The sequence below is a fragment of the Eumetopias jubatus genome, unplaced genomic scaffold (assembly GCF_037043125.1).
Source record: "Eumetopias jubatus isolate StellerSeaLion01/CBP00866 unplaced genomic scaffold, mEumJub1_p1.0 scaffold_6, whole genome shotgun sequence".
Taxonomy (NCBI): Eukaryota; Metazoa; Chordata; class Mammalia; order Carnivora; family Otariidae; genus Eumetopias; species Eumetopias jubatus.
In genome coordinates this window covers 55,959,323-55,987,056 of record NW_028274812.1, presented here as the reverse complement: position 1 = coordinate 55,987,056, position 27,734 = coordinate 55,959,323, and the positions used below count along the sequence as shown (strand labels likewise).

Genomic DNA, 27,734 nt, shown 5'->3' with positions numbered 1-27,734 from the left:
TTTATTATAGTATTATATAATCCTATAATCTCCTACTATGCCTAATTTGTAAATTAAACTATACCCTAGTATGTATATTTAGGAAAAAACATAGAATATACAAGATTCAGTACTATCCATGGTTTCAGGCATCTACTGGGGGTGTTGGAACAGATTTCCTCTTGATAAGGAGGGATTACTGTAATTCCTCCACCTGTCTCTTCAATTCTACGGATGATAAAGCTTTCCACAGTTCCTAGTCTCTGGATGCCTCACCATACTCTTGTTATTCTTAACACTGCCACACCTCTGTAATAGTCCCTTTGTTAAAGTTTCGATTTGAGCCATCTGGGGAAATTCTGTTCCCTGGCAAGACACTGATACAGATCTGCCTAAAGGGAGTAGGGATGAATTTTACACATTTCTTACAAGCCATGAGAGTTTGTTTAATCCTCTTCCCTTCTAGACTGGGGAAGATAAGCTTTTAATAATGTTAAGTACGCTTTCATTATTAATAATTATGAATAAAAATGAGACTATATTCTCAAGAAATTTGAAGCATTTCATGAATATCATATTATTATGACTTTTGTGAAGATGAAAGATCTTTATTATCCCACTTAACACCTGGGCAAAAAAAAAATTATTACACTGACTAAAAACAAGTAGATGAAATGGAATTCCACAATAAAAAGAACATATAGCAAGAGGATGTCAAGTCGCAATCAATAATTTATTGTTTTTTAAAAATATGACAAAATAAATGAATTAGTCTGCTGGAGATGGCTATAACATATAAATCCCATGCGAACGGCCAGCTATGGAGCCATGCAAATGTTCACAGCCATTAGCTTACCCAGTGTTCATATGCCTCAATGTGTTAATACCAGATGCACATCTAGCTTAGATGTCTGTGCCAACTTTTTTAAATTTCCTATCCTAATGTAGCACAGCCCTCTCCTATGAAAGACATAAAAAAAGTCATACAAAAGGTTCTAAAACCAAGTCCCATTTATAACTTATGCCTCTGAGAGAGTTTGGCAATACTGATGAAGACAGACCAGGCTCTAGGTCACAGAACATGGGTTCCCAGTCTGGCTCTAACACATACTCTATGAACAGGAGGAAGTTCTGCACCTTCTTTGGATTAGTTTTCCTCATCTATAAAATGGGAAAATTGTACTTGTACCAGAGGTCTGTTGTGAAAATTTTAAAAGTTAATCAATATAAAGTACTTGGCAAATACTGCATTTTTAATAATTTTCATCACTGCATAAATCAGGATCATGCTGACAACACTGCTCTTCCCAAATAATCCCTCCATCTCAATCAGCTCAACGTAGTAAAGCCAGAGTCTAAGATGAGGAATCCTGACCTAACTTCTAATAAAACCACAACTGAAAACTTAACTGTAGCAAACCTAAATATGAAAGATAAAGGAATAAAGAAAGCTTTTAGAAGAAAACATGGGGAAACACCTTCATGACCTTGGAATAAGAAACAGGTTCTAAAACACAAAAAAGGACACAAAAAAGATCCATTCATTAAAAAAGGAAAAAACAAGTAACAAACTGAACTGTGTTAAAACTAAAAACTTTTATTCACTAAAAGATACCAGAGCAGAAGATATGCACAATATATAAATAACAAACACTCCTATAAAGAATCCTATAAATCAGTAACAAAAAACCAGAAAACACAATAGAAAAATGGACAAATTACTTGAGCAAACACTTTTAAAAACAGAGTACAAGTGGCCAGTGAACACATAAACACACTAGGAAAATGAAACACCACTACTGATCCACAAAAATGGTAAAAATGAAAAAGACAGAAAATATCAAGTGCTAGTGAAGATATGGAATACCCAGAACTCTCATACCTATTGGTGGGAATATAAACTGACACACCACTTAAACTATTTGCAAATATCTACTACAATAGAATAAATGTATACCCTATGTCCCAGCAATTCCACTTCAAGAATGCATACATATATCCTCCTAAAGACATGTACTAGAATGTTTGAAACAGCACTATTTCAAATAACCCAAAGCTGAAAATAACACCCACCAAATGTTCATCAAGAATAGAATAGACCTCTCTCTCTACATATATATATATACATACACACATACACTGACACAATGAAATACTATAATACAATAAAAATGAGCAAATTACAGCTTCATGCAATAATATGTACAATTCTCACAAAAAGTTGAGCTAAGGAAGGCAGATCTATTCTAGGTGACTGTTCCACTTACATTAAGTTCAAAAATGGGAAACCTAGTCTATGGTATTTTTAGAACTCAGAAGGGGAAGCCTGGGTAGCTCAGTCCATTAAGCATTGGACTCTTGTTTTTGGATCAGGTCAAGATGTCAGGGTCATTAGATGGAGCCCCATGTTGGGCTCCATGCTCAGCAGGGAGTCTGCTGGAGATTCTCTCTCTCCCTTTGCCCCTCCCCATTCTCAGGTTCTCCCTAAAAACTAAATAAATAAAATCTTAAAAAAAAAATAGACTGATGAATCACTGAACTCTACCCCTAAAACTAATACACTATGTGTTAATTAACTGAATTTAAATAAATGTAAAAACAAGAAAAATAGTAAAATAATGTTAATGGGAAAAAAAAGTCTGAAGAGCGGTTCCGCATGAAGAGGGATAGTGACTGGAAAACGACAGGAGTGGACATCTTGGGATGCTAGGACTTCTCTGTTTCTTGATCTGGGTGCTGGTTTTATGGGTGCAGTCAGTCTGTAAAAATTCATCAAACTATACATTTATGATGTATATACTCTTCTCTACATACACTGTGAATCGATATCATAAAACCTACAGTATCAGTAAATTAGGAGGCAAAGTTTTTGTAAAATTCTGTTTTGAACGTCACAAGGCCAATTTAGTACAAGTATAGTACAGGAAAAAGTCAGCTTTCAATCATGTTTAATAATAGTTCATAAGTACTCCTCCATTTTTAAATGCTAAAAATAACTTATTGCTATGCAAAAACTAGACAAGTCTATACTAAACAAAACCATTAATCTTAAACCTAAAAATGCAAGCAAAAAAAAAAAAACCCTCAAAACTGACATTTAATGAAACTAAGTCACAATGGACTTCAAAATTAACTTGCAAATTTTATTCACTACTATACTAAGATATACTATGAATGATAAGCCAAAAATACTGGTATATTATGTAAAAATTAAGAGGTATAAACCAGTGTACTTATTCAAAGTTTTATTTAAAGTGAAAAGCATAGGGTAAAACTAATTTTATGGGAAAGAATAAAAACCAAAGGATACTTTTCCATTGATCTAAAATTTATTATTCTAAATTATACCTTTTTAAATAAAAAATTAGCTATACTCTATTTAAAACAGTGGGGGTACCTGGGTGACTCAGTCAGTTAAGCATCTGCCTTTGGCTCAGGTCACAATCCCAGGGTCCTGGGATTGAGCCCCACGTTGGACTCCCTGCTCAGTGGGGAGACTGCTTCTCCCTCTCTCTCTGCCTCTGCTCATGTACTCTCTCACTCTCTCTCTCTCACAAATAAAAATCTTTAAAAAAAAAATACTGTGTTTAATTAAGGAGTTAGACAACTCAAGAGTTTGAAAATAATTTATTACCAATCATAAGAGAGAAAAAGGATATGAGGGAAAATGTAAACATAAAGCATATAAAATTAGAAATCCTGTTAGGCCATAGTAAAAGGCAGGCAAATTAAAAGTGCAAAACACTTATTAGAAACTAGAGGCTGACAAAGAAAGGACTCCACAGAGATTTAAAATGGAAAATGACAGAATTATATATATGGTAAATAAGAAGCTAGAGAAAATTAAACAAATACAAAAGGAAAAACCCCCTAATTCTTCTTTTCAAAATGACAAGAAGTTAGTTATCATTATCTTGTACCTCATATGGTCAAATAAAAAATTCAGAAGTACAGTTGATTCTTGCCTGAACAATGCAGGGGTTAGGGACTCTGACCTCATGCAGTCAAAATCCACGTGCTAACATTTGAATTCCCCCAAAACTTAACTACTAATAGCCTACAGTTGGCCAGAGGCCTTACTGGTAACATAAACAATAAACATATTTTGTATGTTATATGTATTACACATAGCCTATTCTTAGAATAAGGTAAACTAGAGAAAAAAAATATTATTAACAAAATCAAAAAGAAAGGGCAGCTGGGGTGGCTCAGTTGGTTGAGTATCTGACTTGGTTTGGGTTCAGGTCATGGTCTCAGGATTGTGAGACTGAACCCTGCTTCTGGCTCCACACTTGGCGTAGAGTCTGCTTTAGATTCTTTCCCTTCTTCCTTCTCCCTCCCCCTCTATTCCTCCCCAACTTGCATGCATGTGCAGCTCTCTCTCACTCTCAATAAATCTTTAAAAAAAAAAACAAAAGGAAGAGAGAAAATTTACAGTGTTATACTGTAAAACATCCATGTTTAAGTTTGAACCCACACAGTTCAAACATGTGTTGTTCAAGGGTTAACTGTAATATGATTATTGCTTTTGAGAAGACTGGCCTTCAACATCTCCCATGTAAAATACTTTGAAAATGTATTCCATTTTTGTTTTCATTTCACACTAAGGAATTGATACTCTGGTTATTAAGCAGAGAAGCACAATCACACATCTTGTAAGAAATCTCTAAATATGAACATTAAACCATAATGTCTTATTATCCATTATTTTATCATAGTACTCCAAAATTATTTCTGAATTATAGCAACTGGAGTTTTGTGTTGTTTTGTAACCACAAATGAACTGATGTTTTTCCTTACCAATTCATATTCATCAAAAAGCTGTATGAGGGAAGGTGGAATGAACATATGAAAGCCCTGTAAAAAAGCATTGATCTGAGGCTGAATGGCTCTTGTCATTCGAAGTTCAGTAACAAGCTGAACATACTCCGCCTATTAAAAAAAAAAAAAGTGATTTTTTTCAATTTCACACACTTAAGATATTGTTGATATAATCATTTCTCATTTAAGAGGTAAAGGTTTAGAATTAATTTGGCACCATCATTCAAATAGCTCAGTAAACCCGTAATCCACCAATCACTAACTACTTAGGCCAAAATCCTAGGAATCAATCACCCATGATTTTTCTCACACACTGTATCAGTGAGTGCTATCAGAACTACTTCCAAAAAACATTCTCAATCCGATCCTGTCTCACCATCTCCACTACTACTACCCTGGTCCCAGCCATCATCATCACCTTCACCTGGATTACTGTTAACATGTGGTGTCCCAGTTGCCATTTTTGTCTCTGTACTGCTTCTTCCATATTAAGTATATAGATATATATTTTACATACAATTTCATATATAATTCAGATCACATCACTCCTGCTCAAAACCCTACAGTGAGGGGTGCCTAGGTGGCTCAGTTACTTAAGCACCTTTCTCCCTCCCTAAAACAAAGCAAAACAAAAAAACTCTACATTGACTTAATTAAGTAAAAGACAAATTATAAGGCCCTAAATGACCCAGCCTTTGCTTTGCTCTCTCATCATTTCTTTCTTCTCTCCCCCTTGTTCATTCTCTATATTCCCCAAACATAAGCTTGTTCAGGCCTCAGTGTCTATGCTTTCTCATGTCTCTGACTGAACTATCTCTTTAGAATGTAACCTCTCTGCAGGCAAGGGCTCTGTTTTGTTTTCCAGTATATATTCCCAGCTCCTAAAAAACTGGCTGCCCTTTGTAAATGTTCAACAAATATCGGATGAATGCATACATTCAACAAGTGCATTTAATACAGACCTAGAACTTGATAAAATGGGTCACTTAAGCATAGTTATTTGATTCTGAATTAAAGTAAACTATTTTTACACATTTCATTTTAAAATACATCATCACAGAAAATAGTGTCACTTAAAATTTAACTGGTAATAAAGAATATATTTTGGCTCAGACAAGAATCAATTATTATATTTATCAATCAACTCTATCAATTGTTATCATTTATATATTTTAAATTACATCTAAGTGAAACTTTGTGACTTAAAAGCAATATGCTGTATATAGTTCTTACCTCCCAGGTATGAATGTTCTAAAGAGAGTAGAGAAAGCCAATTTTAGGTTCCTTCCTTTATTTTTTGAGGGGGCACTAAATCTGAAGCTCTGCCCCATCCCACTTTCTAACTCTACATCGGGGGGAAAAAACCCACAAGTACTGAGCTACAAAGTTATATATAACCACTGGCTATGAATTCCACATGGCCATCCATGTCAAAGCTATAGAAGTGTCATGGTGGCTTCCCCATAGTTCTCCCCAAGCTCCACATAGCCCCTTGTGCAATCTAGCACAGGGAAAGCTGTCATCTCTGCTATTCAGTCTACTCCCACGCCCAAATCACACTCCCTACCACCCACAAGTTTTTCTCCACTGTACAGGAATTATCAGTTACTACATTTAGGTAGTTACTAGAGAGAGGGAGACAAAAATGTGTGCCAAACAATCAAACAGAAACATAAACTAGATTTTCACGTCCAAGAAATAATATATATAGCACACTTCCAAGTGATAACCAGGAGTGATTTCAATATTAGCACATCATTATCTTTTACTTTATGTCTGCTCTACCTAAACTTACTCAACTGTTACAATTTTTCTGCTCCACTCATTCACTCCTGTTTAAGATGCTATATGAGACCCTATCTTCCCTTAGTAAGAACAGCTTTTTCCCAAAAGGTTTTGCTCTTAGAATCTTACAGTACTATTCAATAATCATTGTTCAAGACCTTAAATTATAAAGCATAAAAGTAAAAGATTTGCGGGGCACCTGTGTGGCTCAGTTGGTTAAGCATCCAACTCTTGATTTCAGCCCAGGTGCTTAAGATTCTCTCTCTCCCTCTCCCTTTGCCTCTGCCCCTCTCCGCCCTTCCCCCACCATTCAGATGTGCATACGTGCTCTCTCTCAAAAAAAAGGTAAAATATTTGTGAATTGCTCAAAGTACACTTTACCAATTTTAATTGGCCATTGCATTCCATATTTACCAGAGTAGTACACATTCTGTTTTCAATCAGTTAATTCCTATTACTTCCTCACACATTCTTTTTTTAAAAATTAATTTCTACAAGTATACTAATCTTTCCTTACATGTTCCCTTCTATTCTTCTAATATGGAATATTATTCTAATATTCCAAATATTTTCCACATTTATTTCTATAACTTTGATCCATAGTCACTGTACACCAATTTGTGGAAATCAGCTCCTTCAAATACCAATTTTCATATTAAGTTAATTTAAATGTGGATGAATTTTGGTCTAAATTATTTCTCAGAAAAATAATAAAATCCTAGCCATCACAAATCCTGTTGAGATGTTTAGTAAAATAAAGTTTTCCATGTAGCTGAAATATAACTGTGTTTAACAGAAGAAAATATAAATCCAACTGAGCTAAAATGTTTCCCTGCTTCCTTAAACACTGTACATCCTCAAATAGAATAACACAAATTAACATTTTCTTGATGATACAATTATTACTATGAACATCCACTATTATTACACACTAACTTTTTGACTATTCATACTGTGCAGAAATATACTGGCTGCATTCCCATTATCCATACAGGCATCCAAGTGACTCACCTCCCCACACTTTATGCTCTGCATAACTACATCAAGTATCTTACATGCTTTAATAAGGAAACAGTGGATATGCAGATGACAATCAGTCCACAAAACACTGGCATAAAGACTTGCACAATTAAACATTAAACATAAACCAAACCTAAACTATCATTTTCTTTTAAGTTATTACAAGAGATTGATATAACTTGGGTCAGGGGATCTTCTTTTATCCCTAACAGATGGCATATCCTAGGAGTCATGTTTGCTCCCACCTGAGTTTTGTTGTCTATTCTTTGAAGGCATAAAATAATACCAGATGCCAAATAATTAAATTGAAGAATTAATCATATTAAAGAATCTTAGTACTTGTACTGGTGAAGCAGTTACGTTATTAGAAACCTTCAGCATAGAAACAACAACAGCAACAAAAAAGAGCCTTAGCAACTTTTTTCTGGCTTAACCTCTGACCCTTGTAACTGATATAAAATAGGTAAGTAAAAAAGAAACTGCAAAGCGAAAAACATAAAAACACTGAATTTACAGAAACATTTACAGAATTTACAGAAACATTTTGTTTTAATAATCTCTAGTCTTCTGAATTTGTGGAGTAAATAATATTCATCTCTCAGAAATCTTCCTTAAAATTTTAACTTCTCTTCAGGTTTTGAACCTAAATTATGTCTTCTTATGAGAAATGGTGGTGATATTGAAAATAAATGCATTTTTAAGCTATTTTTCTTCTTGAAAATCTTCTTTCATTATTTCTTGAAAGATATCTAAATAAACCATATTTACTTAAATAATAGTTAACTTTTACTAGTGAAAACAAGACTTTCTTTTTTCCCCTCCTCTAAGCAGAGGAATAAACTGGGCCACATTTGTAAAACAATTTGGAATAGTTATTTTTTTAGTAATTAACGGTCTAAATGGTGTTATTATTGACATAATTCAATTTACTGTTTGAATATAAAAGCTTCTTTCCTGAGTTTATCCACTTATTACCGCTCTGGTACGTAAGAGTTGTCAATGAAAATTTTTCCACTGAGAACTCCAAAGGATAACCAGGTTTCTCTTGTAGGAATAAGCAGATATACCAAAAAGGCAAGAAACTATCTCATTTTCTCCACCCTCACTGCCTTTGTCTTATAAAATTCTCATGCATGCTCCCCAGACCAATACCACAACCACCTATCAGTTCCCTGACTCCAGTGTTGCCCCATTTCAATTCATTCTTCACACTCCAAGCTGAGTTTGTTTTTGTGTGTGTGTTTTTAAGAAACAGAATCCATTGATGGAACTTGCCTCTATAACATCTACAATCATCCCTACAGTCTTCAGAATAATTTTCAAATTCTTAATTGTGGATACAGTCCTTCAGAATTTGGCCCCTGTCTACTCCCCTCATCTTTTACCACTCATTTCTTTGCAAGCTAAGATCTACAACTCTGATATACCTGTGGTTCCCTGAACACATCATGCTCTGTCATCCTTAACCTCCTCTAAGCCCAGAACATTTCCTTTTCCCCCTCCTTACTCCTATCTGACCACTTAATGCTTCTCCTCTATAATTCAGCTTCCATACCACCTCCTCCATTCCGTGATATCCTGTCTTACCCACTGCTCTTTCCCTCCCAGCCTGAATGAATTTCATGATTAGTACTGTAAAAGTGTTAGCATTTAAGGCTCATGTAGCTTACTCTTCAGTTCTAGGAGATAGAACTGAAGATATAAGAAAATCTGTCACTTCTAACTCAAATTTTATGGTCCATGATTCCAGCTTTCGGTCAAGAATAAAAAAAGAGGGGACGCCTAGGTGGCTCCGTTAAGCATCTGCCTTCAGCTCAGGTCATGATCCCAGGTACCTGGGATCGAGTCCCACATCAGGCTCCCTAACTCAGTGAGGAACCTGCTTCTCCCTCTGCCTGCCACTTTCCCTGCTTGTATTCTCTCTCTCTCTCTCTCTCTGTCTGACAAATAAATATATAAAACCTTTAAAGAAAAAAAAAGTGAAAAGTAAAAGCAAAACTTTTAAAGGAAGATGAAAATACTATTTAAATGTAAATGCTCAGCTCCTGGCAATTCAGTCATTTTCAAAAGTGAAACCAGAGTTTAGTTTTATTATTTTTTAAGATTTTAAAACAAATTGATAATAATATTAAATTTAAAAGAGCATTATATTTCAAATGTGGAATGTACATATATTCTTCTGCCTACATCATTTGTGTTTATTTAATGTACTCCTTTTTAAACAAAGGTATTTTCATCTATTTGGTTTCCCTCTATAATTACCAAAGCCTTGGATGGGAGACCAAAGCCTTTCCATAAAAATTCGGAATAAATGACTCCCCCATGTGGAGATCAGCTTACACAGATTTTCTCGTACTAACAAGCTTGGTAACTCATTTAAGCTTCAACATGCTTACAGATTTTGAAGTTGAACTCCAAATGTGACAATTATAACTTTATACCTATAGAGATAAGAAAGTAAATGGCTAACCTTAACGTAACAAAAAAGTTCATGAAAGAAATGTTAAAAAATAACAAAAATCTCTAAAAATTGAAAATTTTACTTGTAAATTGAATAACAATCTTAAAGCAAGTGATCAATTTAAGATGCAGGTATGTTTCTAAAGATTTTTAATTTTAAAAAATTAATCAGGTTGCTTACTGAGTGAGCATTAAATGTTTAAACATCAACAATTTGATATACAATTATACTTGACTCAAAAAAAAAAAACAATTATACTCGACTCTTTCTGGTAATACTAGAAAATTATTCTGAAAAATGTTTACATCACAAAAATGAAAGCTGAGGAGAATTAACATATTAGCGATCGAGATCCTGCTTTTATTACCCAAAGCTAATCATTAAAAAAAAAAGGTTCAGCCTATAATCAACCAAACAATTAGTTACTATAGTTAAATAAAAATGTATTTAACTTAGAAGCAAAAGTTTCAGGCTCTTTAATATTACAACAGTAAGTATTCCAGTCTCAAACTGGACTCACAATGAAAGGTCCACCCTCAATGCGTGTATACTCTTGATATTATTTACTATCTTCCTTCTTTCTAGATTTCACTGAAAGACACAAATGCCAAAGAACTAATAAAATATGTCTTTTTAAAAATCTACACAAAAACCATGTAATAATGGGAGGAAGAGCATTAGGAGATACAAGTACAAACATAGCCACACATCATGCAGTTGTTCATGGGTCTTTCCCCGTGTCATAGAAAACCTATCCGAGAGTGACAAGTCCACTCACCACAGCATTCACAGATAACAATCATGTTTGAGTTTCTCTGGTGAAAAACAATCACTTTCTTATTAAAAAAAAACTCTATAACTTCATTACCCTTAATTGAGAATAGGTCTCCAGTGTAAAATAATAAATGCACTATAGGATACACAATCTAATAATTAGAATATTTTAAAAAGTATTTTCATTCACTGGCAAGCTTAATACATATTTTAAAAATAAAGCATTTTACTTTTTTCATCTTCTAGAGCTTAACATGACTCTGTATTAAAAATCAAGTAAGATCTTCCTTAACATGATTAATTTTGTGAAGGAAGAACATGAGACCTGAAACTAGGAGACCTGGGTTTTGGCCCCAGATTTACCATTAATTCTTTAGGCTTCAGTGTCCTCATGTGTAAAATGAGAGGGCAAACTAAAAAACATCTAAGTATAGATGTGCAAAAACTTAGCTTCTGATCTTATTTTCAAAAATTAAACTTCAGTTTTTTTATATGTATAGTATCTAGAAGTTGCAAAAAGTAAAACTATATAGCATAATATAACTTTCCAATACCCTGTACATATCTCAAACTAAGAGCTTCTTTTTTAGAGCACTAGCCAATAAGAACTAACTTTCATGTTGTGGTTTTCAGTTTGCAAAATCCTAGTAATGATCCTGTATGGGAGCTATTATTATCCCAATTCTACAGAATAGAAAACTGAGGCTCAAAGAGGTTAAAATGCAGCCAAGTCTCCTGGTCTTTAAAAAAAAAAAACAAAAAAACTGTATTTTACTAAATCAACGGACATTATTCCTTAAAGTTAGTTGCTTCTGAAGCTGTCTTGGAATTATAATACAACTAATGGAAAGGAAAAAGAGGTTAGTCTTGTTTAACCAGAAGTTGCTACTGGTAAATGACAGAAGTGGAGTTCCCACACCAGATTTCCTGACTCCCAATTTCCTACATATCAAAATATGACATAAAACGGAATTATATATTAACATATTTTTCAATAGAAAACATATGCCAAAATTTAAAACTAATATGTGCAGCTGTATGTCAATTATTTCTCAATAAAACTGGAAAAAAAATTCACAAACAGAAGATAGAACAATAAATAAAAAGAACCAAGTTATAAAGCTTAAAAAAAAAAAAATCAAGTTCAGAGATCTAACAGATTTACTGGATCCCAAAAGCATGTACAAAGTTTAACACAGGAAATTCTTCTTTTCTCTACTGGAACTCTTAACATCGTACTTCAAAAACATGAAACAGTGACTAACGCAAATATGATTTTGATGTAAACTTCTACATCTAATCTAATTTTTCAATAAAGAGATGCCCAATTTATACAATCGACTGAACTGTGCTCTAGGCTGCTTCAGGAACTGCCTCGGCTATCTAACACAACAGTGAAATGATCCTTTCTAACTCAAAAGTTTGATATTTGATGTTTTAGTTAATTTAAGTATTTCATCTGTTATAAAATGTTACGAAACTCTGTAACAGCACAAGTTTTTCTAGCTAGTGTCAGGAGGCTACAGTAATCAGCAAACTATCAGGGCCAAGTTACAAACAATGGCTAAGATAAATATTCAAATACTCACTTTATTATTTTGTGTCACAAGAATACTTCCACCCCCAGGTTTCAAAGGCACCTCTTCCATTGCTCCAAACACATCAGTTTCAACAGAAAAGGTTAGCTCTAGACCCAGATCACTAATGTCATTATCTAAAATCCACTGCAAATTTTTGGCATATTCTGGATCAATGGATGCCACATCTTGGTAATTTACAGGAATACCTAAAAATGCAAACACATAGCAGTTATATTCTAAATGTTTCTGCCTTTCCTTGTTTGTTTAATGGTAAAATACTGCCCTCTACAGATATTCCATAAAACTGCAAAATATAATCCAATTCACAGCATGATTTAAGTGGAGGCTAATTCCTGGATTTGGAAGTTTGTTAAACTTGTGGGGTTTTTTCCACATTTTTATAATGTAATCTTTCTTTGAAATAGCTATACAGAAAAATTATTATATACTTCAAAAAGTGCCAATTAACTTAGGTATATTCATATTAAAATGCACTCTTAGCATAAACATTACACACTAAAATGATAATTTTTTTAGCAAAAACATAGATTTTTTTTTTCTCTACCTCATAGGCTCCCAAATGCCTTACATAGTTTCCAACTGAAATAAAAATTACCTCAATCAAAATGCCTCCACTTATCTATTTAGTTTTTCCTAAAGATTCTAAGAAAAACACTTCAAATAAGTGCCTCTGGAAATAACAACAGAGCCATACCAAGAATGTGCTTATAGAATGATCTTGTGAAGTAAATGTTGACAAGTTGCCTGTGGTTCAAAGCTAATCCCAAGATCTGTCCAGCAAACCGGAAATAGTTCAAGTGATCGGGATTTACATAGGAGTTGCTATTAGGCTGAAAAGTTGTTCCTATTAAAATAAATACAAAATAATTTATTTCTAAGAATCTAGATGCAGAAGAAAGATCATTTCAATGAAGAAACTGAATTTGAAGTTTTCACTCTTTTTGCTCCTTATGGAATAGAGCACTACAAGAGAATAACTAAAATTTTAAATGTACAACTGTTCATATACAACTTCAGCAAAACCAAGGTTACATTATGTATAAACTTTCACCAGAATGTTCTTTGTGAAATATATAAGACAATGGAATTGTCAAAATATAATCATTAATTCACACATACTTATGAGAGTAAGTCTTTGCGGAGAGAAAATTACTTTTAACTGAAAGTAGTTGGAAGATGTGTCAAAGAGATTCTGGAAATAATATATTAAAAGATAATATACATAACATGTTTTCCTCAGCAATGTAGAAATACTAGGCTGTGAATTAGGACAGGCATTGTTTCATTCATCTATACATGCCCAGTACAGATTTTCACTACTTTTTGCTCCTTATGGAATAGAGCACTACAAGAGAATAACCAAAATTTTAAATGTACAACTGTTAAGTGATGAACTTGATGCCTTTTAACAATTATCAGAAAATCACCTAAATCCACAAGTCAACCAATTATTCCTCACAACAAATAATCAACTTTATTTTTCTTAAGATTTTATCTGAGAGAGAGAGAAAGAGTGCGTGTGCAAGCAGGGGGAGGGGCAGAGGGAGAGAAAGAATCTCCAACAGACCCCCCCCATTGAGCCTAGTAGAGGCCAACTCAAGGCTCAATCTCACAACCTGAGATCATGACCTGAGCTAAAACCAAGAGTCTGGACACTTAACGAACTGGCCACCTAGGTGCCTCACAAATAATCAACTTTCATTAAGTACCACTGAGGTATAAAAGTAAAAATGGCAAAAGCAATAGTTACCAATTACTGTCAAAACCTAGTATGATTCCACTTATATGAAAAAAGGTCTGGAAATAGTGGTGATGGTTACACAACACTGTCAATGTATTTAATGCCAGTGAATTGTACACTTTAAAGTGGTTAAAAATAGTAAATATTATGTTATATATTTGATCACAATGAAAACAAAAGTCTAAAAAAAAAATCTAGTGCAATGGAAAAACCTAATACCAAGACTTCAACTTTAAAGAACTCTTTTTGTACTGTTCTGTGATGATCACGAACTCCAAAGACAACTGTCATTCTTTCAACAAATATTTAATGAGCTCATGCTATTTACTACTCTTCTAGGCACTTACACTAAAAGAAAGAATAAACTGCTAAATCTAATGAAATAGGATCCAAAAATAAAATAAAATAAAGGAAAAGTAGAAAGTTTGGGAAAATGAGATGTTTGATCATTTTGTATACATATTTTGACAATGATTCATTTTGTTCATTGAGGGTCTTTGATTTCTCACTCCTGGCACTAAACTACACTGCCATGACCAGTTTACTTAGATATAATAAGGTACAACAGTGGAAGCTTATGGTTGAACAACTTAAAAGGGCTACATGAAGCTAGTCATTCACTGTCAAGTACCTTTTGAGAATAATTCCCAGTCATGGGTAAGATTGGGTATTAAAAGTCAAAGAAAAGTTTTGTGAGATGAAGAAAAACTTCAAAGACTAACATAACAATAATTCCAAAGATATAAATAATCTAAGAATAGTCACAAATATTTTTACCTATTAAAATAGTGAATGTTTAGGGCGCCTAGGTAGCTCAGTCGGTTAAGCGTCTGCCTTTGGCTCAGGTCATGATCTCAGGGTCCTGGGATCAAGCCCCGCATCGGGCTCCCTGCTCAGTGGGGAGTCTGCTTCTCCTTCTCTCTCTGCCCCTCTCCCCACGTGTGTGCACATGCTCACTCTCTCTCAAATAACATCTTTAAAAAATAATAATAAAATAAAATAGTGAATGCTTAGGGTTACTGATGAATCAATCAGCAAAGATTTTTGATGACTCAACTTTCCACCCCTAGGTCTGTAATTTATCATTCCTTTGCTAAGTACTTTCTGGGAAATCTAGGTTATTAAAAAGAACAAATAAGGAGAAATTAAAAACAAAAAATAAATAAGGAAACAAATAGGGAAAAAAATATTCAGGAGAAATAATAGTTTTTAATTTGAAAACTACTTAAAACAGAACACAAAGTTTAGGTTCTGTCAAAGTTCAAAATAAATGTAACTGTGACACAGCTATTTTCATCACCTCAGAAAAATCTTAGTGAACAAGAAAATATCATTTTCCACATAATAATAGCTTCTAATAATTATTTCTACCTTCTATATTTCTTAGGCACTAGGCAAAGCATTTTTTACATAACGGCTAACTGATTTCTCTCTCACCACATTACAAAACATACATTATCACCATTTTCAAATGGAGAAACTGAGGTCCAGAAAGGTTACACTTATTGGCCCAAGATGATGACAACAAGAGGAACAGAGCCAGGACTCACCTCCAGTGTAAGACCAAAGGCCAAACTCTACAGTAAGCATCTTAATTTAATTAGAAAGCAAGTTTTAAAGAAATTATTATAGACATGAGGACTACCCAGACATTTCCCACATTCAGGAATTTTTAATTCAAAATTTTAATGTAATTCCCTTCGTGTCAATTAAACATAAGAACAAGGAAATATTTCACCAAGATTTTAATTTATAAATACTGTAATCCCAAAGAGAAGGCTTACAAAAAGGACAAATCACAATCTTTATGAGCTCTATGCTTTAGCATATGCTCTACTAATATATTCATAGTGTGAGGAATTACCTTGACTCATAATTCCACATTACATCTGTTTTTCAGGGATGAAACTAAACAGACATAGAATAATGGACTATAAAGAAATGAAATAAATCTAACATTTATACTCTAATGCTAAATCTTGCTTCAAAGATTAGGCCTAACTAAACCCAGCACCTCATCAAACTTGTCATAAAAACAACAAAGACACCAAATTCACCTCAGAGCAAAAAAATCAGAAGTTATAAATTAAAGCAGAGAGTCACATATCCCTAAGTAACTTCAAAGACACCATGTGTGAATACAAAGGTGAATACCTACAGCTCCCTAGCATCCCTGCAGCCCACCACCCCCTTGACTCTCTCCTAAAGTCATCCTTCTTATTCAATGGAGATCTGTCTGCCGGTTTGGTTGGAGATAATCAGAAAGTACAATTAATGATGCACTCTCTCCTTGTTAAAAAAAAAAAAAAATTAAACACTGGGAAAGAAGAGATCTTCAGGAAATAAAAGCAACTGTGTAAAGCATTTAAAAACTGAAATCCCGCCTTCACTTGTATGTCTTTCTTAAGTTAGAGAACTGTCAAGTATTCTTCACACAGATGAGGCGGTAACAATTTCCATTCAGCCTACAATATCAAATCTGAATTGTGCAGGTCCAAAGTACCATTTCAACAAATAGTTTATTTGTATTATAAGATAATAAGAGCTTTTTAGGTTTTAATCTTTTAAAAGGACTGAAAACTAAGTTACTATACATAAATAGATTATAACTTAAGATTTAACACCATGATTTCTAGACTGTTTTTTATATGACCAATAAATTTTAAGACTTGGAAACTCAAAAAGGGTTAGCAAATTTTAATTTTTCCAAATAAGTGTTTTTCTAAGTCCATCTACTAGCATTATTTCACAAAAGGAAATTTTAGCTCAAAAAAATAGTCTAAGGACAATGTTTAAGACTGTATAAATTTAGTTTTATTTTACAAAGGACTGATGAAAACTTCCGTGGAGTCAGCATTGGCCCTTAAGACAAATATCTGAGAACCAACTATCTAGAGGAAGAAATGCTAGACTGAATCAGGTTCCACTCATGATCCTACCACTCATTAACTGTGTTAACAAACCTCTGAATTTCAACTTTCTTTTCTAGGAAATGGGACTATGCCACACCTAGCTCACACGATTACTGTGGGAATCAAAGGATAAAATGCACTGCTGTAGTTGGAAACTATGAGAGCCACAGAGAAAGTCCTGTAGACTGTACAACTTACCATCAGCTGACTGGGTGAACAATGCATAATCAGGATTGACGATCTCATTAGACAGAATATCGAACCACTCACGCACAACACCTTGACCCTGAGTTCAAGAAAATAAAATTAAGCATCAACAGAAATACATGGGAAAATTTTTTCTGAGTAATAACAAATTAAAATCATTTCAGATGTCTTCCATTATCGGTTATGCAGCACACTGCATCCCACTGCATCCCCATCTTTCACACCGGGTGGCGCCCAGCACTGATCTTTATGCCCACCATGCCTTCTTCTCCGTGGAACCGGACAGCAATCCCTTGCTTCAGCTTTGCACAATTTGCTCTTGACACAACTTCACAGCTACTCCTGAAAATAGAATCTAAATATATAGCATTGGTTAATTTCATGTATGAAAACTTACAGTAACTACTATTTGGGGCCTCACACACATCAGTTTCTTAGACATACCTCTGTGAACCAGCAGGATATCATTTTCATTCACTGGCCTGTGCACCATGTCGGAATCTGGCTGTCCTGAATGCAAATGTTCATAGAACCACTCACAGCGATCTTTAAACGGCTAACCCAACAAAAAACGGTAAAATATGTTGGCAGTTACCTATCAGATTACTTCATGAGCCTGCTAATGCCCTTTCTACAAATAATCATTCTTAAACCTTTATTTATAATAAACAGTTCTAGATAATGTTCTGACATTTCAAAAACTATTCACAAAAAGGTAGATCTTAGCTGAAATACTCTGATTACGAAGAGTATATTTTTTTAATTCCCATTTTAACAGAAAAGACTTGATAAATCAGGTTATATCTAAATTTAATTATCAGATATGAATTGACACAATTTACTCCTAATCTCTTTTAAGTCCAACAATGCTTGTAAGAATGAATTCCCAAATCCAGAAAAATTACATTGCATGTTATATTTAATTTTTCATGAAAATAGTCTTCTAGATCTAACTTTTTTTTTTTTTTGAGAGAGAGAGAGAGAGAGAGAGAGAGGAAGAGCATGTACAAGAGCTCCGGGAGGGGCAGAGGGAAGAGAGGGAATCTCAAGCAGCCTCTGCACTGAGCCCAGAGCCTGACACGGGGCTGAGATCATGACCTGAGCTGAAACCAAGAGTCAGACACTTAATTGATTGAGCCACCCAGGCACCCCTATCTAACTTTATTCTTACTTCTATCCTTTGAATATGTAGTATAAACCTTGACAATGGGGGTATTTTTTCTTATTTTAATATAAGTGCCTGACTGAAGCTTTCATTGCCAAGGCAACCACTTCAAAGAGGCATCTACTTCAAAGATGGCTATCTCAAATAAACGGAATGCCAGTCACATAACTTAATAAAGGGCCAGGCCACCTTCCCACAGGGAAGCTCCTCTGTTTTAGAAATCTTGGTTGATTTCTATAACTGACCATTTGGCCCACTTGTTATTCTTCCTCTTCCCATGCTTTAAATTCCCGCTCTTAATGTTTTAAATTCACCAACAGTGAGCTTGTGAAACCCTAGGCTCCCACCTCAACCCCAATAAAAGCAGAACCTCAGGCCCATGTGCGTTATCATGCTCGCACGCACACACACACTCTCCCCCACTCCCTCACCTCCACCATGTGTGCTGTGTAATACCCAGGTTCCATAAGTAATAAATCTTTATTTTTTTCAGTTTCCTGATGGTTATTGCTGAAGGGCATCTTGCAATCATAATAAGAACCACAAGGGCTGGTCTAGGCACAAGACTGGTTATCGAAAGGCTGAGACCAACACACAACAATTGGCATAGTCGGCAGGACTGCATGATTGCCCTTGAATTAACCAAGGGGAATGTCTTCACCTGCAACCTCTCTACTAACTGCCAAACTCACCATCTGAGAAAGGAGCACCTTTAGCTGGGGGTCTGCCATGCTGCTATGTGCTTTCACACATTAGCTGTCATGTGTTGCCTGCAATATCCAACCTAAAAGGTCACAGCTGCCATAATAATTCAAGAATCTCCCCAGAGCAGCATGATCAAGCATATGATCTAATGAGATGATCAGACTACTAATTATAAAGGTCTTAATTGACTATCAATGTGTATAAGGGACCTCCAAAGCCAAGGAGAGCAAGGCAGGGTGGACTAGACTGCAAGGCTACTGCCACTGCCAAGGAGGGTTCTGGGCCAAAGGTAGATAGAAATGATTCCTTAGGTGAGGAGAATGGGAAATTTCCACTTGCAACCACTGAATCAAGTGGGTTGTGCCCAAATCACATGTCCTAACCCAGAAGTGAGAAATAGCCTTGCAAGTGGAAGCCAATGGCACCATAGAGGGAACGTACAGCAGAGGCCTACAGTCTGTATCACCACTTCACTCACTACCATTGCTACTTGTCCCCTGACCCAACAGGATACTATGGGTCCAATCCCTGGTGTGGTATAGCTAAAAAATTAATGGACAAATGTAAATGTCCTGAACAATCTTAAGAACCCTGAGAGGCACACCAGCTCCTTGATAAATGTAAAACCCCATGGGTGCTTCCTAGGTGTTACTCAATTATGCATACAAAAATGCCAAGGCTCTGGTTTATGCTCCAGAGGCCTAAGGACTTTTCCCAAGACCCCGTGTATATCATGCTACTGAAGGCAGACTCCAATCCAGGAGAGGTCTCCTGGGACATCCTGAAAAGGAAAGCAGCCACCTACGAAGAGGGCTGACAGTGATGTCTTCCAAAATTTTCTGGTAACAACAATTTTCAAGTAAGATTCAGGTAACAGGATAAAAACAAGAAGTAGAAATTGAGATCAAAATCTATACCTTAACTGAAATTCAAACCTTCCTTAAATATTTTATGCAGCAGGCAGGAGAGAAGGGAACTAATTTGTTATTGCAGGTTTTCTTGGTTGTCTGGATCAGGCTCTTAATTGTTATTCATGGCAGCTAAAACGCATCAACTGGCTGCTATCTCTAAAGACCCTAAAATCCATAACTTTCTTAAAGATCCATCTGGACTATAATGCTCATTCCTTCTGAGATAGCACATTTTCTAAGCTCCCTCAGCTTTCTACCGCACAGGGGCATAACTACAAGCACACCTCACAAGGTGTTCCTGCTGCCAAGGGAAGAGCAGACGGGGTTATCGAGGCCTCTCCTGAGGAGGAAGAGGGAATTGGGAAGACAACAGTTGCTAAAGCCACTGATACTCATACCAGAGCCCTCCCTCTCCTCACCTGGATATACACTACCTGGCACTGTACTCATCCTTCCATCGCAGTGATCACTGCTAAGGAAGAGGAAGAAGGAAGAAAGCCCATCTCCTGCTGCACAAAATTCCCACAGTCCAATGGGTACATCATTTCCATGACCACAGTGATCCAAATAACCCCTTCCAACCTGAAGAGGACTCATTTGACCTTGAGTCCAGAGAATTACTTTTACAAGGCACTCCCCCAATTACAGAGTGGCACTACTACATTTATTGTGACCTTGGAAACCATCGAAAAAGCCCTAGAACTCCTAGGAGAAAACTTACATCCTTTCTCTGTCCCTTGAAGATGTAAATCCTTCAATGTCTTTGAAAAGTAAACACCCCAGGAGGTAACTAAAACTCTGCCCATGATTGCCTGAGACTAAAGGGAAAAAAGAGGGGAAAGAGGCCTTTTAAAACACAAAATGCTATAAAAAGCTCTTTTGCCCAAATTCTAGTCCACAGCCTCCTTAAAGATTATTTGTTAAGGATAAATACAAATCTTCAAAGTCTTCTCCACAGGTATTAGTAAAAAGCTTTAGCCACTGGAGCAGGCAACCTTAACTTATTCTGTCTGCCAATCTGGATTCAGCTGTTATTTACACACTAGTGAGTTTTATATTGTACCTGATTCATGACTAGAACGCTGGAATTGAAGCTATAGGTCTCTGTGTCTGTCTGCATGTTTATGCATGTCTATGGATATGTTATATATGTGATTTTCTTCTCTCAATCTTCCAGATGGTACTGCCAAAATTAATTTGTAAAAGAACTCTATTTAACTGGCTTAAAAATAAGCACTTATGAATTAAATATTCTTAAAACTCAAAAATACTGAAACTAACCCAAATATTTTTTTTAAGATTTTATTTATTTGAGAGAGAGAGAGAGAGAGAGAGAGAAAGAGAGGGAGAGAGAGAGAGAACAAGCAGGGGGAGGGGCAAAGGGAGAGAGAGAAGCAGACTCCCTGCTGAGCCCGGAGCCCAATGCGGGGCTTGATCCCAGGACCCTGGGACCATGACCTGAGCCAAAGCAGATGCTTAACCAACTGAGCCACCCAGGTGCCCCCAAAACTAACCCTAATTTTTACAAGTTCATATGATCTGGGATAATCTTTGGGAAGTAAAAGCTAGTTTAAATTTGGTGTAATTAAAAAAAGTAGGTCTTCGGATATATATATATATATTTAATATAATGCAGATTATATGTAATTAATCTATGTATAATAATCTATAACATAATATATTATACACATATAATACATATTATACGTTAAATACAACAGAGATCATATTAATATAACTAATTATGCTAAATAAAATGCAGATAAAAAACATATTCTACCTGGGTTTACTAGTCAAATAAATTCATGTTATCTCTATTACAAAATCTGTCAGCAGGAAAAATAACTTGGGATGATGCTACCTAATGAAGTTTTTCATGGTCTAAACATAATTGCTGTGATCAAGAGATTTAAATAAATGTTTAATGGGATAAGAGTTTCTAGGTGAACTTTTCAGCAATAATTATGTGTTATGATATGTCTACTTAAAACCAGTTTCTAAAATTTTTGTTAACTTCCAGCCCTAGAATTTTGCTAAGTTAAATGAAGGGAATTCACTGAATGTCTAAATCATTCCAAATAAGATAAAACACTGAAACAGTAATTGCAAAACAAGTTGAAGTTTACCTACTTTTGATCACTTACCACAGAGGAACTAAAGATATTTGGGTCTGTTAGTACGCATGTCTTGTGACACACTGAAAAGCTGCACTATGAGGAAATGTATGTTGATAGAAATTATAAAATATACTCATAAATTTGCCAGTGTAAAGAATGCTGGTGTAACAATTCACAAATTTTACTTCTTGCTTTTCGTTAGAAATTAAGGCTTCTAAGGGCTAAGAATTCTAATTAACATATGTAATTACAACTACTAGACATAATATGGGAAACATCTCTGCATGCAAGGAAAGTAGGATGTGTCTTTAGCTAAGAGAAAGTATGAGGTATGAAGATGTATTTTTGTTAAGGGAAAAGAAAGTAAATTTGTCCTAAAGTAAAACTGGTTATTCCAGAATGAGAAAGACAAAATAAAAGACAAAATGGTACAGAAAGTTGAGAAGAAAGAGAATTTTACCTTGTGTGGTTGAGTTAGCTAAAACAGAAACGCTGTTATAAGGGTTTGTTGTTTTTTTATAAGCTTTAATACCAATGCTATGCTTACACAATTTTCTTTCCTCTGCTAAAAGGACAAAGTTTTCTTGGGAGTACTGGTTGGCTCTTGAAAACAGATAATGAAAGGTTTTGCCTTGAGGCACCTGGGTGGCTCAGTCAGTTAAGTAGTTGCCTTCAGTTCAGGTCATGATCCCAGGGTCCTCTGATCGAGCCCCGCATCAGGCTCCCTGCTCAGCGGGGAAGTCAGCTTCTTCCTCTCCATCTGCCTCTCTACCTGCTCATGCTCTCTCTCACTTAAATAAAAAAATAAAATCTTAAAAAAGAAAAAAAAGATTTTGCCTTACCTTTTAAGTAATCTAGCTAGAAAACAAAGATTCTGTGTCTTATCAAAATAATTAACCTGTGTTTCATGTTGTTTTAATCAGGTCTTTGATTACTTAAGCAAACTGAGTCTTCTCAGTATTAAAGGAGCTGAATTTTGCTCAGAACTATGTAATCTTCTGTATATGCCTTTAAAATCTTTTGTCACTTTAAGTAGATAATTAAGTATTGTTTCATAATTATCTGTGATCCTATTTACTCAAGTGTCCAAAACCCTTTGATGTTCTTGACTAAGTTCCCAAAATCAAATTCTAAATAAAATCTTTTTGACCTGGAAATAACTGTGGGATTTTCTAGAGAACCCTGGAACATCTCAAAAGATCTGTTCACTCTCTATAAAAAGATAAACATTTAACTAATTAGGCCTATTTGATAGGCAAAATTATATGAGAAGCACTGTCAAATAAGACATAATGCTAAACCTTCCTCATGGATATTTTTTGATGGATATGTGCTATTAATGTAAGTGTGCCAGAAATTCTATCAAATTCCTAAAAATCTTTGGATTTTTGATGATACAAAATGTTATCAGTCATCACTCCAGTTATCATCTTAAAATGTGTGTCTAAGAAACAAATTTCCTTGTCAGCTGTGTTATAATTAACTCTCATCAGATCTTTAAACATGGGCATTTTTAAGTCTTTTATCATTTACAGACAGTTACTGTTTCACTCTGATGCTTCTGCACAAATGCTTCATCTTCAAGATTCTTGGAAAGGACTCTGACAAGCCCAGGTTCCTGGTAATTTTCAGATCATATACTGAACTGGGTAAGAAATGACAGAACTCCAAGGAAAAACTAGATTCATAAGACTGATACCAGAAGATCAAGATCAAGAATCACTAGGACTGGGTGAACTGATGAGAATGATTATAATTTTTTACGAGTTTTGTTCAAAACATTGCTGGTTCTTCCAGATTTAAGGAAACTTTTTCTCTTAAGATAGCTATGACTTAACAGCAGTTTGGTAAAGTATACCTTTGTGAACCAAGATGAAACCACCACTTATTTCCCCCCCATCTGATCCCTCCAGAATCTGGAAACTCTGTGAGTGTTCTTCTATTTTCACAGCAGTATAGTTATTTGCATCATTTCAGTGGAGAATCTGTACTCCTTGTACCAGGACACAACTGGAAACACTGGTCACATTACCAAGGCTTTGAATGGAATGTCGTATTTGAGAGATATGCCCAGATTCAGATATGACCAGACAGCTTTAAAAAAATAAGGCTGACTTTATGGAACCAATTAAGCCCCTTAGGAAAAATCAGTCTAGGACCTTATTTATAGGGCTCCCAGCAGCCTTACCATGTGAGTGAGGAAGGTCACTTCCTGGCAGGCCCAGGATATCAGAATATTTTAAGAACCTCAAAAAATGAGGAATTCACCCAAATCTATAGGTATTATAGATAAAGTCTGACATCAAGTCTTTGGTTTGGCTTCCTAGCCTTGAGCAGCTTTTAAAAATTCAATCTGAGACTCCTTATGAAAAATTCCAGCAAAGCTGACTTGAGAGTCTATAGGATCAATCGCGATTCACGCTGCACCTATATAAATAAGCAGGCCAAGTTTAAAGAGACTGGACTTATTTTACAAACACTTTAGCCTTATTTATAGCCTTATTATATCTTATCTCTGATAGAAATTGAGGATGACTATATACAGAACAAATTATGTTTTGGTAATACACCTTTGTGGATATCAGATTTTAGTGCTTTTAATTGTGCTTGGAGTTTTGTTTTTCACCTGTAAACTAAACCAGATCATGAATTCTAGTTGCTTCCAGTATTTGGCTACAACTCTCCAAACTAACACTTCCAATTTTTCTCTCACCCTTCTTACTTGGAATCACTGAGAACTTAAAAGTGCCTTTTTCCTAAAGCCATGAGAGGTAGAATGAAACAACTTGATACAAACTTCAGAGAAATCATCACAACACCTCAAAGACAGACAGTCTTTGTGCCTGTTGCTGAGTGGGCAATAGAGAGTTTACCTGAACACCTGAGGGCATCAACAGAAAAATTCAAACTGCAAAGCTGCTTTGAGCCTAACATCTTGAAATCCTGCCCTCAGGATTCAGATTTGGTTTATAGTTTACTTCGACCATTAGCCTTTATTTTTCCTTTGTTTCCACAGAAATGCCTCTTATTAAATACCTGATTTCTCGCAAATACAGGCCTAACTTTGGGAATCCACTTGCAAGACCGCCTCCTGAAATGAGATACAACTGTTTAATTAACTGACCTATTTTCATGGCTGGACCTTTCAAGTTTGGGACAATAGCTACAGACTGGATTTCAGACTACTACCTGTATAATTATTAAGTTTTGCTATTATAATTCTATTTAGGTGTGCACATTCTGGGTTACAACATGCCCTGCAATGGACTTTTAGCATTATTATCAGCTACCCAGACAGTTAAGGTCCTCACCATTGACTCTGATGCCTCAGAATGAGCTGTAAACACTGACAGTTGTTTGGGTTTTTTTCCTTTTCAGAATGCAGGTGCCTGACTTAAAGTCTGATTGCTGTGGCAGCCACTTCAAAGATGGGCTATCTGGAGGAGGGAGATTGGGGCAGGGGTGGGGGGCAGGACACACCGCCAGCCACAAAACTAGATAAAAAGCCAGACCACCTCCCCACACTGAGGTTCCTTTGTCGTAGAGATGTTGGTTAATTTTAGTAACTAACCATTTGGGCCATGTTTTTTCTTTCTCTTCCCGTGCTTTAAATTCCTGCTCTTATGTTTTAAATTCAACAATAAAGAGCGAGCCCTCAAAACCCTAGGCCCCCACCTCAACCCCAATAAAAGCAGAAACCCCGGCTCAGGAGTGCTCAGGAGTGCTGTTTCTCTCTACCCATGATATCAGTGTGGCCCCAGGTATGGTGAGTAATTTCCAGGTCCTGTAAGTAATAAACCTTTATATTTTCAAAGTCTCCTGATGGTTATTGTTGAAGCATATCACTCAGAACCACAAGAGCTGGTCCAGCCACAACACTGGTTTTTGATAAGCTGAGAATGACACACAACAGAATACATATGGCAACTAGAAAGGAACAATTACCCTGTTTTCTTCCTTTCCTCCACCCTAAAAACTGAAAAATAAGATCTCCTGAACAGCAAAGAAGTCTCTATCTTTTGGTTATTTGCCAGGTAAGCAAACTGCAAGTGACTTGTAATTTTTATGATTAATCACTAAGTACTACATGCCTAGTAAGTGCCAACACTGTTACTGCAGGTAACATAAGAGCTTTAAAATCTCAATTTCATTGTTAAAAACTATTTAATACAGCTAAAGAGGTAAGACTAACATAGAACAAACAATATGTATATAATATCAAGTTCTAAATGGTGAAGTACAGAGTTCCACTATCGTGGTATAGTGCACTAAGAATTTAGAGACTGTGGAGATGAGGAGAGTACAAAGCTTTTAGGAGGTCACAGTTTGAACCAGGACATTAAGCTGGGTAAGACTTGCTCAAGCAGGGAGAGAAGAGAGCACACCAGGCTAAGGGAGTCAAGGAAAAAGGCACATAAGGTAAAACTGTGTCTCCCTGGAAGATGCAGTGAAGATAACTGCCATAGATACTCTGGCATAACCAGAGTCCTATCCCTACACAGAACAAAGGGGCTTTGAAGCTTAATAAACATGGTTTGGAATCCTGGCTCTGTCACTACTAGGTTTGTGATCTTAGGGAAATTACTAAACCTCTCAGAACTTTAGTTTTCCCATCTATAGAATAAGAAAATTATTTCAAGGGCTAACTGTGAGGATTAAATGAAATAATGCAAATACAGAACATAATAATAATTACAATCATTAATTAGCTAACAATTATTAAAGCACCTATAAGCCAGGTACTGTTTTCAGCACTTTACATGCATTTTCACACGTAATCCTCACAACACTATGAGAAAAAGGGCCTTGTATCACCCCCACTTCACAAAAGAGAAAAATGCAGTACCAAGAGTTTAAGTAACATGTGGAAATACTCAATACCCAGAATACTCAGTAAGTAGGTCTTCTTATTATCACTCAGAACAATGTTAAAATTATTTAACATGACAGAAAATGACAGGAAACTTATTCACCATTTTAAGTTATTAAACTGTATCCTTTATAAAATGTGAACCAAGAAATAAAAGCAAATGTCACTTTTTAAAGTAATTCAAATGGAACATTAAAACATACACAATGTTACCTTCAAAAGCTAGTAAGATGTGTTAAGATCAAAACATCCACACACATTTATATACACCTATAAAGCCAAAGGGCATGTTTTTGTATGTAAACTTTCTGAGTACCTGCATTTCCATAAAATAATTCGCAAAACAAGACTGATCACAGAGGTAGCTCTTAATAGCATTTGTACAGCAATACAAAATGTCTCTCCCTTTAACTACAGGCCACCTGAAAGCCACCAATAGAAGAAGAAATCAATCCCTTACCACAGGTTAATTGTTTTTGTTCTTTTACACTTTGTTTTTTTTTTTGTGAACTGCTTCCAAGTTACAGGAAATTTCTAAGTATAATAGAGTACAAAGTATTATTTCCTTGATATGAGAGTAAGCTGCCAACGTGATGTCCAGTCACCCTTAAATACCTCAGTGTGTATTTCTTATAATCAAGAGAATCCTACATAACCAGATACCA

At 35.4% G+C, this 27,734-nt stretch overlaps 1 protein-coding gene across 3 annotated transcripts in view; it reads right to left on the bottom strand.

Annotated features, from left to right (window-relative positions):
* Positions 1-27,734, bottom strand: part of HACE1 (HECT domain and ankyrin repeat containing E3 ubiquitin protein ligase 1) — a 100,937-nt gene that overhangs the window by 11,497 nt on the left and 61,706 nt on the right. For all 3 annotated transcript variants that reach the window (XM_028104241.2, XM_028104243.2, XM_028104242.2), the window contains 6 exons: positions 17,746-17,857; positions 17,559-17,656; positions 17,293-17,380; positions 13,136-13,285; positions 12,430-12,626; positions 4,780-4,911 (listed from right to left, as the gene is read on the bottom strand). In XM_028104241.2, the coding sequence (XP_027960042.1) occupies positions 4,780-4,911; positions 12,430-12,626; positions 13,136-13,285; positions 17,293-17,380; positions 17,559-17,656; positions 17,746-17,857 (777 nt within the window). The remainder of the gene's footprint in view (positions 1-4,779; positions 4,912-12,429; positions 12,627-13,135; positions 13,286-17,292; positions 17,381-17,558; positions 17,657-17,745; positions 17,858-27,734) is intronic.